This window comes from Suillus bovinus (assembly GCF_016758785.1).
Source record: "Suillus bovinus strain UH-Sbo-P2 chromosome Unknown EDB93scaffold_86, whole genome shotgun sequence".
NCBI lineage: Eukaryota > Fungi > Basidiomycota > Agaricomycetes > Boletales > Suillaceae > Suillus > Suillus bovinus.
The window spans coordinates 92,032-104,689 of NW_024542142.1; the positions used below are offsets into that span (position 1 = coordinate 92,032).

Below are 12,658 nucleotides of genomic sequence, written 5' to 3' on the forward strand. Positions count from 1 at the left end.
CAAGCGTCATCGACATCTATACCGCGTCAAACTCAACGCAGTCAATCCAGGTCAATCCGAGTCATGCCGTGTCACTGTCGCATCAATGATTTTTTAGAATACTAATCATATTTCACGGCCTTGCGCTTAAGTTTTCAATGCTTCCTGGCTCGGCTTTTGACAAGATCTCTGTGCTCGTCAATGTTTTCGCGGATGATATCGTTGTACACGGCTTTCTACATAAAATGCAGAAACCTAGACATCCAGATGCTGACCGTGCCCCACAGGTCCGTCACTCTTTCAGCGCTCAAGTGAGTCTGAATAGTTTAGTAAAGAAGGGCTTAAAGCAGCTTTCACGGTGAACTAGCAAGTCTTTTCCGAACACCATGAAATCTATGATTGAAAAAGTGCGCGCATGTAGTGGGAAACACATCAAGATGTGTGAGTGGGATATCGAGCCAGACGCTGGTCTCACGGATAGCTGTGAAGCAGCTCCAGAATTGCCGTTGGCACTCTCAGACGAAGATGTAAGAACCGCCGATTGCACTGTCACTGCGCTTAATTGTTCGAAGTTATGGAAAGCAGGATGGCCGTGCTCGATTTGTCACTGTGACAATTACCATAGCAAGTAAGTGCAAGATTGGGACTCCGTGCACCGCAAGAACTTCGTTTGAATAATAGACCGTCGTTACTACGATATCTACCACTCGTGTGTTTCGTCGTCCTCCTCCTCATCAGAAAACCAAGCAAATAGCCCCTCCTCTTCAGCAACTTGTTCATTAGGTAGTGCTGCCGTGGTTCGGTCCAGAACCACGGTCCGAACCTGACCAACGGTCAGGTTCTTCCTTGGTTCAGTCCGTGGTCCATGAATTGGGGCGGACCGGACCTGAGTGAGGTTCACGGTCCACCATTTGCCCGAACGGTTCTATGTTGGTTCGAACCTTCCCCGAACTGGTCCAAACCCCGAACCGCGAGAAGTTCTGTCGCATTGTTGAAGCGTGTTTTGACACTGCCTGTGATGATTCGCCTTGGCCTCAAGGATTCTCGAGCTTCGATACTTACTTGTTTCTGTCAAATGCAGAGGCTCATTGACAAGGTAAGTCATGATATGCACTGTTCAAACTGAACAGTGTGAGTGTTGTGCTCGTAATGACCATGTCCTCGCCCAGATCCTTATCATATCAACACCCTATGATGCTATTACGATCCTCCACCGGCTGTCCACCAGCTGTCTGATTTGCTTGCACATAAAGTGTGCAAGCCTCAGCAGGTAAGCAATATATTCAACATGGCTTATTCAGACTCATGCACTGTCAATGCTGACGGTTCTCTCAAGGATGCCAAGGACATCGTCTTCTACCATGATCCTGATGATTCTGTCCCCCTTGACACCACATCCTCTGCCCCCCAGCCATCATCATCTACTAATCCTCCTCAGGATGCCTTCTCTATGCTACTGAATACTGGGCGCAAACCAACACCAGTTACAGCTGGTGCTCGACGATCCATTCGGACCTCTAAGCCATCTGCTCGCCTCTGGGATGCTGAGAACATTTATTCAACCTCGACCTCCACCAGCTCAACAAACCGCAAACGTGCATTGTCTAGCGCTACTGAACTTCAACTTCAACCGGCTCACAAAAAGGTTTTATCATGTCTGTTATCAGACGAGGATAGCCTTGATGACGACGATGCTGGTCATGACACTGACCCTTTGGAGGACCAGCCCGAAGCCGAACCTGAGGATGCCATCCAAGCAACTTTGCCGAAGACTGAATGTACCGCTGACATTCGCACTGTCTTCACTCGCCATGAAACACACTGGGTATGCAACCCTTGCAAGTATGTAATTAGAACTGTGTGTATTGTGTTCTGCTAATGTTTGGTAGGGACGCTGGTGAACCTGAGAGTAAGCATGTCTTTCGAGGAGGTATCTCTACACTCCGCACACACATCAGTCAGTATGTTCTTTCAATGTCATCTCTTACTTTTGCTGATATCTATTAGTAAAAAAAACCACTTTCAATTCTACAAGGCTCACTGCCAAGCAGCAGGGATTACTATGCACCCTCATGCCATTCCGACTAGCGAGGATCAGGCTCTGTAATTTTCAGCTAACATTTTGCATCAAGTGTTGCTGAATCATTGACAGTTCCAGACAATCCACCCTTGATACGATCCTCGTCACCAAGGTGCCTGTATTTACCAAGGAAGGACTCCTGGAGTACATAATGGAACTTATTGTGACCGAAGATGAAGCGCTGCAGCTGGTTGACAAACCAGCCTTCCGAAACTTACTTCGCTATGTTCGGCCTGGCCTTACTGAGAGAGACATACCTCACTGCACCAAGCTTACTGAGACCATCAAGGCACGCACATTAGCTATAGTCAATGTCATACGCGAATGTCTCGCAAAGGTCGATAGTAAAGTTTCCATGATGTTCGACTCTTGGACTTCGATTATCGGCGACCCATTTTTCTCCATCACTGGCCATTACATTTGGAACCCGGATGATAAACCCCTGCAATGGGAGTTACATCATGAGCAGCTCAGTTTTGAACACATTGAGGGCAATCACAGCGGGCAAAATATAGCTCATATGCTTATTAACTCAATTGACACATATGATGTCCGAGCTAAGGTAAGGTCTGGCCTCTACTATCTAATGGTAAAGCTAATGGTTTGCTTTGTTTGCTTCGTGCAGGTTGGATGGATGACTTCCGACAATGCCAGCAACAACAATATGGCAATGAAAGAAGTTGCTCGCGAAATTGATCCAGAAGGTGTCCGATGGATACCTGCCACACACTGCATTAGATGCCAGGAACACATCCTGAACCTTGCAGCACAACACTTTGTAGATGCAGTTATGAAGAAGACCCATCAGGCGCTTGATAAGGGAGATGATGCTGAACTCAACATCTTAAACAAGGAGCTTGCAACCTTGGAAGTTAATGGTGACCATGACCACGAAGATGAGTTCAACACTGGTGATTTGCTTGGCAAAGCGCTTGCACTTATAGAGCAGGTACATTATTTTATTTTTATCCTTATCCTTATCCTATGCTCTTACTGATTGAGATTGTTAGATACGCAAATCGCCTCAAGCTTGTGTCTTCTTCAAGAAGGCCTGCAAAGAGGAGAATGTACCTGAGCTTGAGTTATTGCAGTGGATCCGAACTCGTTGGGTGTCCCTATACAAATGTCTTGACCGCATGCTACTCTTACATCGGGTACATTTTTTTTCTATTCAGTGTTCATGAATCTGATATTTATATTTTAAACAGGCCATCAACCGTTTCACCAATCTCACTGATGAAAGCAAAGAGGTGCCAAATCTTCGTAACAAGTCTTACAATGATTTCAAGCTCGGCTGGAGTGACTGGAGACACCTCAGACTTGTTCATCAAGTCCTGAAGGAGCCGGCTACCGCCCAGCAAACTTTCTCCTCCGCAAAACACCCTACCGCATGGCAAATGATACCTACATTGGAGTGTTTGGCTGACCGGTGGCAAGAGATGGCCAACAATATACAGTATGCACCGATCGCTGATGCAATCAAGCAAGGACTCAAGAACGTCAACAAATACTACAAGAAAACAAGCGACTCAGATGTATATTTTATTTGTCTCGGTGAGCATTTATAAAAACTTCACTTTCCTCCCATCTTCCTCCCCCATCATACCTATTCACTGCCTCGTATGAAAAATTTCACTTCCCTCCCATCTTTACCTATCTCCCGCCTCATATGAAAAAATTCACTTCCCTCCCATCTTTCCCTCCTATTGTACCTACTACCTCCCTCTCTCTTCACCGCCTTGTATGAAAAACTTCACTTCCCTCCCATCTTTCCCTCCTATTATCTAACATGTGCCCGCCTCTCTACAGTCCTTGACCCCAACTATAAGCTTGCTTATGTCGAAGAACGGTGGGACAGTCAAGACGTTGTGGATGGGAGGGCTCACCTCGAGACTGTCGTAAGTATTTGTTCAGACTCATCATTGTCCTTTGGCTTACATTCTTCTACAGTTTGACAAGTACTATAAACCACCAACTCAGATGCCTGTCGATGAACCTGCTCTGCCAACAAGACCCTCGCTGGAAAACCGGTATGGCGATGCATGGATGCGCGAGGCCATTAAGGCATGTCAAGCTGCAGACCAACTTGCTCGCAATCCTCGTCAAGAACTCACGGCGTATCTGTCTTCACCACTAGAGGAGGCCAATGACGTTGTTGCCTGGTGGGGGCTTCATTCTTTACAATTCCCTATGCTTGCACGTATTGCGCGCGATTATTTGCCCATCCAGGGCAGCTCTGTCCCCTCCGAACAGGCTTTCTCAAGTGGAGGGATCACCTCCACCATGTGACGCAATGCACTCGCATCGTCCATGTTTGGCTTGTTACAGTTGTTAAAGGCGGCATATAGGAATGGCCATGTTTCTGCGACAGTCAAGGCAGAAGCTGTGTAGTTGGATGTGTAGCTATGAGTACCTACCTATGTTTTTTTTTGCTCATTGTAAATAAATTTGGTTCGGTTCATGTTCGAACCTGAAATTAACCAGACCTGACCATCCTGAACCGTTCACCAAGGTCCAGTTCGAGGTTCGTTGAGTCTGGTAGAACCGGACCTAGGTCCGGTTCTTGGTTCTCGCTCGACCCTCTGTGAACCGGACCGAACCAGACCACAGCAGCACTATCATTAGGTAGTAAAGATGTGTCTGGTTCATCCTCCTCTATGAGTGAATCCAGTTGGTGATGGTCAGATGTGTCTAGTTAGAAATAGATCACTTAGAAAGAAAAGGCTTATTCAAACATACTAAAGACGTACCAAGACCTAGTCCTCCATGTACACCGCCCATGTAGTCACTATCATTAGCGCATAACAAATCCCTCTGGTTTTTGAGGAGAGGTACATGGTCCTTGTTCATATTGTCATCAACCATCTGTGGCAGCTGTTCAGCGAGTCGGAGAGAGTGAAGTAAATCCAAGTAAATGTGCCAAGCTGATTGGCGGGTGACTGGAGGCCGACCAAGGTCATCATAACAACACTGAATAAAGTGATCGAGTGCCTGAGGCACCAAGTCAAATACTGGATGATCAGATTTGACATATACCTGGTGCACATGATCTATGCCGTCCTGATCAATGGTTACCTAGTATGTATAGTAAGAAATTGAACTCAGTACTAGTAGAAATGGATGACAGGAAGATTAAAGCTTATCTTAAAATCCATTGCGCCAAATTCTTCAGGGGACTCATAGATCAGATTTGGCACACCATGAGGGAGAACCTAGTCATTGATAACATGAGAGTGGTGCATATGATCTGCAAGTAAATACTAGTACCTTGTTATGATCATGTCTCTTTGCAGTGTTATTGACACGGTCTTGATACCTGTCCAATTCACACTGCAGCCACGGGATGAACACCCATCAAAATACCACCACTTGAAGAACATTGTCACTGTCATACCAACCACTTTCAACACCTTCGTCAAACAGTGTTTCATAACCGGGCTCAAAAGCTGGGGGTCCAAATGAACCACATTACATAATATCATGTGACTTGTTAAAAAAACACTGTGCATGTTTTATTTGCCATAACTAGGGCTCGGTGAATAATTCATGGTCAGTTCTTAACATTTGTTAGTAACACGTGGCGCTCTGGGGCCTTAGTCTTCTGACCACGATGATTTGTTCTTACACATGTTATATTTGGACAATGTCAACAATGCCTGCTCGAATTATTCTGTTGGGTTGACATCCATAGGGTAGTCTCAAACCAGACTCAACTGACATCCCAAATTGGGAACCCCATCAGTAGAGTCTGGGATCCAACTGGAGGCAATAAGGGGGTTTGGTAGTTAGTAGTCAATGTGTCACGTCATGCTCTTAATGCACGTCCAACGTCTGCCTCGTCGGTGTCACATTTTCTCTCTTCATTTTGTCTCAGAGCAATACAAATAGGCTGCTGCAATATGCACCCACTTTGTTCACGCCTGGATTCTCTCGACGACATTGAAGCAATCAGTTCTGTTGGGTCCAAGTCCTCCCCTATAACACAGAAGACAGACTCATGGACAAGATGAGACTCGTCAATGTATATGGCAGACAAAACAGCCTTAAATGAATCCGCATGTAAAATCTTCGCCATCATAGGACTCTCCATCATCTCCACACATGTGAACACAATTATATAAAGTCCATGTGCACCATCAGCCAGTGTGGTAGCATCCTTCTGGTTCATGTTGATGAAGACTGAGCGGATTCCGAGAGCACAGTGCCTGTAAATCACCGTAAAGCCCATGTCAGTTGAAAAAAAAGTGGAAACTCACCTATCTTGGCCCTCCAAACCTAAGCTCGTATAAGGCGTGATGACAAGAGAAACACCTAATTTCTGAACAAGCAGTGGGAGAACACAGAGCAAAGACGTGCTCTGGCCAGTCAGTGCAATGACACAGACATCCTTTGAGCATCTGATTATGATGTTGCTGCATTGAATCTGGAAGTCACGTGGGCGGCAGTCTGCTGGAATGATGGCAGCACCAGTAGTGAGAGCACTCCACTCATCAGGGGTGAGCGGAGAATGGGGGTTTATCGAGACTTCAACCAAAAAGTCAAAAGCACGCTGCTGCTTTTGCCCATGAGAGGACAGGGCATATGGCTTGTAGGAGGGTGTTTGCGGCTTGACCTCATATCCATTGCAGAAGTGTGGAGTAAGGTTGATAGCATCAATAAGTGGAAGTGAATTGAGGGTGTGGACATGTGTATTGATGGAATGGATGGGTGTGGTTGGATTGGCCTTGTCCCTGGTGCAAGCACTTGACGAAGGGCTGCGCGCACATTTACGAACAGGAGGCCAGTAGGGTTAGGGATCTGCATGGGTATGGGTACTACTGGGGTATGGGTATGGGTCGGGATTCTAAGACCCATGCTCTTACCCGTACCCCAGCTATACCCATGCCTTCCATAAATGTCATACTTCCCACGTGCACACTACAACTGGCACCACCACCAAGCACTCAGACTTCCTGCCAGCAACGCATCAAGCTTGGGAAAATGATAACTCTCAATGCAATCTGTTTGAGAGCCGTTTTGCTCATGAGTCGTGTCCTTTTGTTCTACAGTTCACAAACTAATTTATGGTAGCCATTACACAGGCTGCCATACGTCTACAGCTCGCGAACTTCAGGCTGGGATCAACATGTCTCTGCACACCAACATCTCTCCAAGTAGGCTAATCACCAGTAATACTAATCTACAGGACCAACAGTAAGTTTGCTAATTAGTCTAAGAAAAATATGCTAATCAGAAAACTCAACAGGCAGCGCCTCAAGGTGGACATCACCAACATGTCTCTTCAGAAGCACCCGCCACCACATCACTACCAACACCTTCGCATTCGGCAGTACTCACCATGTCCTTCACACCACGTTCAACAACACCCACTACGTCGCTGTGCAGCACGCTGATGGATGCCACCAGCAAGCACCATCCAGCACCTACGCGACATGCTGACTCACCAGCATCGAGCATACATGCTCAGACCACACCAGCATTCGCTGGTGTGGTTCAAACGCACACAGAAGACACCAGGACGAAGAGAGAAGGAAAGGAGGAGGAACAAGAGGAGGAAGGAAGGATCTTGTCAGTAAGTCGCCATCCTGACTCTGCCCCCATTTTCTGCAATGAGGACATGACACCCGACATGTCACACTCTCGCACCACCACACCACCATCTCCCATTTCGACACGCTCACCTTCGACTTCAATTGTACGCATGAATGCCCAGCATGCACCAGCAAATTTGCCTGTGCCTCCACTCCTTCCTGTGCCAACCACATATGTTTGAGTCACATCAGCGAATGCTGATGTGTGCTGGACATATGTGCTAAGCACTGGCAGTGATACCTATGGTACCTGTGGGTAAACCCTGCATGGGTGCAAATACGGGTCCAAGCTTGTTGTACCTACCAAAAACCCATACCCGTCAGAGCTAGTGATGTGCATGGCCCAGCTTCAGGCCATGGGCCGGGCCAAGCCAGGCCTGAATAGGCCAAGCCAAGCCGGGCCAAATTCACAGCCTGACATGGCTTTTGGCTCGGCCTGAGTTGCTTGAAAGCCCAAGCCGGCGGCCCAGGCCATGGCTTTGTGTTCAAACAACTGGTGAGTCACCCAACATTACTATTTTCAGTGCTTTACTTTCCTTTGCCAGGCTCTCATATGTTGTAGCCTTTGATGGGCCAATGACGGCCATGACAGGATGTTTGAAACTATGCTAGTAGTAGTAGTGGCCCTGGTACATCTTCCCCACCTGATACCATCTGACCCTCTGAATCCTGATGACTGGAGCAATTCACACAGACAGTGATGACGAGCCTCGTGTGGTGTGGCCAGTACGCAAAACTAAACCTACAGCAGCACTTCTACAGCATTCGGAAAAAGCAGCCCTCCCATCCCAAATGAAAGCTATCAATGGCTTTTGTGCTGCAGAGGCTGCAAAGTGGACCGCCGAAGACACCACCCACACCTCGCAAAATGCTCCTCCTGACATTGTTCTACCTGCACCTATGCCCGACAACAGCAAAAGAGCACGAGTTGAGGATGATAATTTTGATGATGCAGATTCTGAGGATGGTGAGCACGAAAATGCACGGATGAACCCTAAACGTGAATATTGATCTATTTGACTTCCAAAGCCGTGACTGGGCCCAAGCCGAGCCACGGCTTTGGCTCACGGCTCGGCCTGGCATTTTCGAAAGCCCAAGCCGCCCCAGCCAAAGCCAAAGCCGGGGCTTTCAGGCCAAGCTGGGCCAGCACATCACTAGTCAGAGCGGGTATGGGTTTTTGCAGGGTGCAGGTGCGGGTATGGCCTCCAATACCCAGGGGTTTACCTGTGCAGTTCCCTAAGCAGGGTGTCAAATTTTCGTCCATTATGAGTATATAATTGACCTAAAATAAAGGATAGTGGTTGGTTATGGAGGAAAAATAGGTTTGAGTTGAATAAATAAGAGAAAATGTCTAACGGGTTGCTCGACACCGACGAGGCAGACGTTGGACGTGCGTTAAGAGCGTGACGTGACACATTTGACTACTAACTACCAGACCCCCTTATTGCCTCCGGTTGGATCCCAGACTCCACTGACAGGGTTCCCAATTTGGGATGTCAGTTGAGTCTGGTTCGAGACTACCATAGGGTGTTCGAAGTCCCACTGCCTCATATGGATGCGTGACGCCAAGAAATGAGCACGGCCATCCTGCTTTCCATACGAAGTAGCTGATGCGGGCAATCATTTCAGGCTCTTAATGAGCTCTTGATACAGCAGGTAGAGAAGCGCGTTACTCATACTTTTATAACTAGCCGCAGGTCGCTGGTTCCTTTCCCTGTTGGCACTTCAGAATGAAGTACGTATATTGTACCCACGGCGGGATATCTCTGATCTGACTGTCGCAAGGTTCCATTCCTGTATGCTCCTTCAGCATCGACTGAGAATTGGAATAGCGGCGAGGTCGACAATGCTCCTGAAGTAGGTGTTAACGTGTGGGCTGTGTAGTTTGGATTTCGGAGGCTTGATTATCATCTTGACAGGATGCACTAAAGGACTCAAGCTCTCCCAGCTCATCCCCCCTCCGACACGTCACGTGATTTTGTTAAAACTCGGTTTCTCATTTGTAAGCATCTGGTACAAAGTGTACACCCTGTGCCGCCTACCTTTTTCCTCGAGGTGCAACGGAACCCCACAATACCATTTTGGACACATCCATTGCTCATCCCCCTCAATTCCTGTCCGCCGCCGCCCGCCACTGCTGCAATGCCTGTTCCTGTGCCACTGGAACCAGTGAACGAGGGGGAAATGGAATCAGGCGACGAAGTTGGTGATGGTGTGGAAGATGACCTTGTGGATACGTTCTGTCAACAGCTCGACACCAGGACATTCCGGGAACGCATGCTCACACATGTCAAGAACATCCGTGATTTCTGTGATGGCCTTAAGTATCAAATTCAATTTAATGACTTTAGAATGCTTACCGTTCTCGAACGCAATGGCTCATCATTCCTCCGTCTGGCAGATAATTGTCTCGGTCGAGAACGACGAGAAAACTCGTCTCGATTGCGGAGCCCAACAACCTGGGAAAAAGGTACCACTGGCGCTATGTTTTATCGTGCTCGTTCATCATCCCAGTGACCACATTCATAATCACTCTAATAACCACTTAATCCCTCTAGCTAGTACAGTACATATATCTCTTTATTCATCGCCATTGTCACATACTATATACTTAATACATATTACATTAATATTAATAGCGTTCAAGAATCAACTCAGAGAGACTTGAGAGAACGAGAAAATAAACCGTCATAGCCTTTTTGGATGCCGGCGGGAGGTCACGTGACGTGTCGGAGGGGGGATGAGCTAGGTGAGCTAAAGGACTCAGGCCTACCAGAGGATTCTCCTGAAAGTCGTTCCCAGCTTGATACCTCCATCATCCTCACCCAAGCGTCGCTTCTTGGATAGGCTGTCACTCTTTCGTCGTCTAGGTGCTGCACCACACGAGCAACTATTCATAATTTTCAGGCGAAAGAATGATGGTACCTTATATGTTCATTTCTAGCATATCTTAGAGATCGTGTGATTGATTGACTGATGGAATTGATCAGAAACACATGCGTCCACATCGTCGCTTCTTCAAAGTCCAACTCAGTACATGCGAAAGCCACTGCATCCCCGCATTCCATCCAAAGCATTCGCCTTGGACAGTGAATTAAAGGCAGTTTGCTCCGCCACCCGCTCATGCAACTACTACATGGAATTAATGTCAAGGCTTGACAAAGAACCATGCTCGACCATTGTCGAGAGTGGGAACGCGAAGGGACGCACTGTCTATCTGCAGAGACGATGCTAATATTTCTACGAATCGCTGCTGTAAACACAATATATCGTGGAAGAGCCCAACAAGGGGGTGTTCTTATTATATAGGAAAATCACGGTGGGATGTTCGGATGCACGCAAGCCGATGATTCAGCACTGCCGTTTATTCGACCGTAACACGCATCTGACATTGCTTCATGTACGCACAAGTCCAGTTGCGATCTTTGAGAATGCTCTACAGGGCTCGAACTCATAGCACACGTTAGCTGCTCTTCGGAAGTGGGGTCTCTGCATACAGCGCCTTCATAGCCGCTGGAGGATAGCGATCCCCAACCACCCAATCAGCCTTCTCCGCAATGGTACGCACTTCCTGAACTGACTCAGGACTCAACGACACATTGATAGCAGCGAGGTTCTCCTCGAGATACTGTGCGAGTCAAAACCATGAATGCCCGAGGCTATACGCGGTGATGTAGCTACTGACCTTGATCTTCTTTGTACCCGGAATGGGGATGACATCTTCACCTTGGGCAAGAAGCCATGCCAATCCGACTTGTCCAGCGGTTGCGTTATATTGTTCGCCTACTCTCTTCAGGTTATCCGCAAGCTTCAAAATGTTCGGGAAGTTTTCCTTCGAGTATCTAACCAAGTACAGTTCGTGAGAGCCTCCACTAGGCACTGACATGATACATGCCTGGGAATCATTCTCCTGAAATCATTGGATTCGAAGTCATCCGGAGATTTCTTTTAATGCGATGAGTGTCCGAATGAGTTTTACCGGTCGGCAATACGTACATACTGTCCCGTGATCAAACCACGCCCTAGAGGCGAGTAGGCAATGATTTTGATTCCAAGTTCACGAGCCGTGTTTAAAATGTTGAGCTTTGAGTCCTCGATGTCGAGTGTGAAAGGCGAATATTCCACTTGGAGGGTAGCGATAGGGTGCACTTTCTGAGCACGGCGCAAGGTGTCCGCAGTGCATTCTGACAGCCCGAGATACTTCACTTTTCCCTGTCTTCCCAACGATGGGCATCAGCCAAGCTTTCATGAACTGTTCGCTTACTTGACAAGCTCTGCCATGGCACCGACAGTTTCCTAACCGATTTTAGCAAACTTCGTAGAGTTCATAAACAGAGACGTACTTCAATTGGCGTTTCGTGATCAGGTCTGCATGATGATGATAATGAAGATTGAGTAACCTGTTTAAGACGGTGGGCGCACCTGTGCAAGTAGTAAAGGTCGACCTTGTCAACACCAAGCAACTTCTGGGATTTTGCAAATGACTCGTGGACGTATTTTGGAGATCCATCAACTCCTCTACCATCCGATCCACTGATAACGATACCGAATTTCGTGGCAAGAAAGATTTTGCTCCGCTTTTCGGGATTCAGCTTGAACCTTCACTCCTGTTCGTGAAGGGGTATTACTGTTACAGTGGAGTACGACGTACCATTTACCAATGAGCTCTTCGCTGTCTCCGTAGATATTGGCAGTGTCCCAGAAAGTGCAACCTAGCTCATAGGCCTTATCCAGAACCTGAAAGGGACACTGATGAGATTATGTGGCGTACAGTAGGGCGCCTACGATTCACCTTTAAGCGCTCCTCATCTGAACCAGTCTGACCGTAATACGCTCCCAAGCCCATGGCACCAAAGCCGATGGCAGAGACATCGTCGGTGCCGATTTTGCGTGTGGGAAACTTGACCATGATGTTAGATATAGTCAATTAGTTGGAGGATAACGAGAACTCACGAAAAAGAAATGGCTTTATATACCCCCGTCTCCTGCAGCTGCTTACTTATTCAAC

The 12,658-nt window shown here is 47.4% G+C and overlaps 6 protein-coding genes across 6 annotated transcripts; 3 read left to right on the plus strand and 3 right to left on the minus strand.

Moving 5' to 3' along the window:
* Window positions 1–3,333: 3,333 nt before the first annotated feature.
* Window positions 3,334–3,912, plus strand: EDB93DRAFT_1309292 (uncharacterized protein; the record flags this gene model as incomplete). The annotated part of the gene is made up of 2 exons (XM_041454796.1): window positions 3,334–3,613; window positions 3,869–3,912. Coding segments are annotated over 2 exons (324 nt in total), but the record flags the coding sequence as incomplete, so codon positions are not given.
* A 1,033-nt stretch (window positions 3,913–4,945) lies between these two features.
* On the minus strand, window positions 4,946–5,413 carry EDB93DRAFT_1041297 (uncharacterized protein; the record flags this gene model as incomplete). Its single annotated transcript, XM_041444560.1, has 3 exons — window positions 4,946–5,119; window positions 5,185–5,271; window positions 5,327–5,413. Coding segments are annotated over 3 exons (348 nt in total), but the record flags the coding sequence as incomplete, so codon positions are not given.
* Window positions 5,414–6,050: 637 nt separating this feature from the next.
* On the minus strand, window positions 6,051–6,680 carry EDB93DRAFT_1041624 (uncharacterized protein; the record flags this gene model as incomplete). Its single annotated transcript, XM_041444568.1, has 2 exons — window positions 6,051–6,264; window positions 6,316–6,680. Coding segments are annotated over 2 exons (579 nt in total), but the record flags the coding sequence as incomplete, so codon positions are not given.
* A 504-nt stretch (window positions 6,681–7,184) lies between these two features.
* On the plus strand, window positions 7,185–7,832 carry EDB93DRAFT_1255134 (uncharacterized protein; the record flags this gene model as incomplete). The annotated part of the gene is made up of 3 exons (XM_041453735.1): window positions 7,185–7,212; window positions 7,245–7,252; window positions 7,305–7,832. 3 exons carry the CDS (start codon window positions 7,185–7,187, stop codon window positions 7,830–7,832), a joined length of 564 nt encoding a protein of 187 aa, XP_041302869.1.
* Window positions 7,833–9,727: 1,895 nt separating this feature from the next.
* Window positions 9,728–10,303, plus strand: EDB93DRAFT_1176130 (uncharacterized protein). The gene has a single exon (XM_041450502.1). It carries the CDS (start codon window positions 9,793–9,795, stop codon window positions 10,165–10,167), a length of 375 nt encoding a protein of 124 aa, XP_041302870.1. The 5' UTR covers window positions 9,728–9,792; the 3' UTR covers window positions 10,168–10,303.
* A 471-nt stretch (window positions 10,304–10,774) lies between these two features.
* Window positions 10,775–12,578, minus strand: EDB93DRAFT_1176135 (Aldo keto reductase). Its single transcript, XM_041450503.1, has 9 exons — window positions 12,443–12,578; window positions 12,302–12,387; window positions 12,073–12,249; window positions 11,994–12,018; window positions 11,915–11,946; window positions 11,647–11,866; window positions 11,546–11,595; window positions 11,336–11,492; window positions 10,775–11,278 (listed from the first exon to the last, which is right to left on the minus strand). The coding sequence occupies exons 1-9, from the start codon at window positions 12,557–12,559 to the stop codon at window positions 11,114–11,116; spliced, it is 1,029 nt and encodes a 342-aa protein (XP_041302871.1). The 5' UTR covers window positions 12,560–12,578; the 3' UTR covers window positions 10,775–11,113.
* Between the last annotated feature and the right edge of the window lie 80 nt (window positions 12,579–12,658).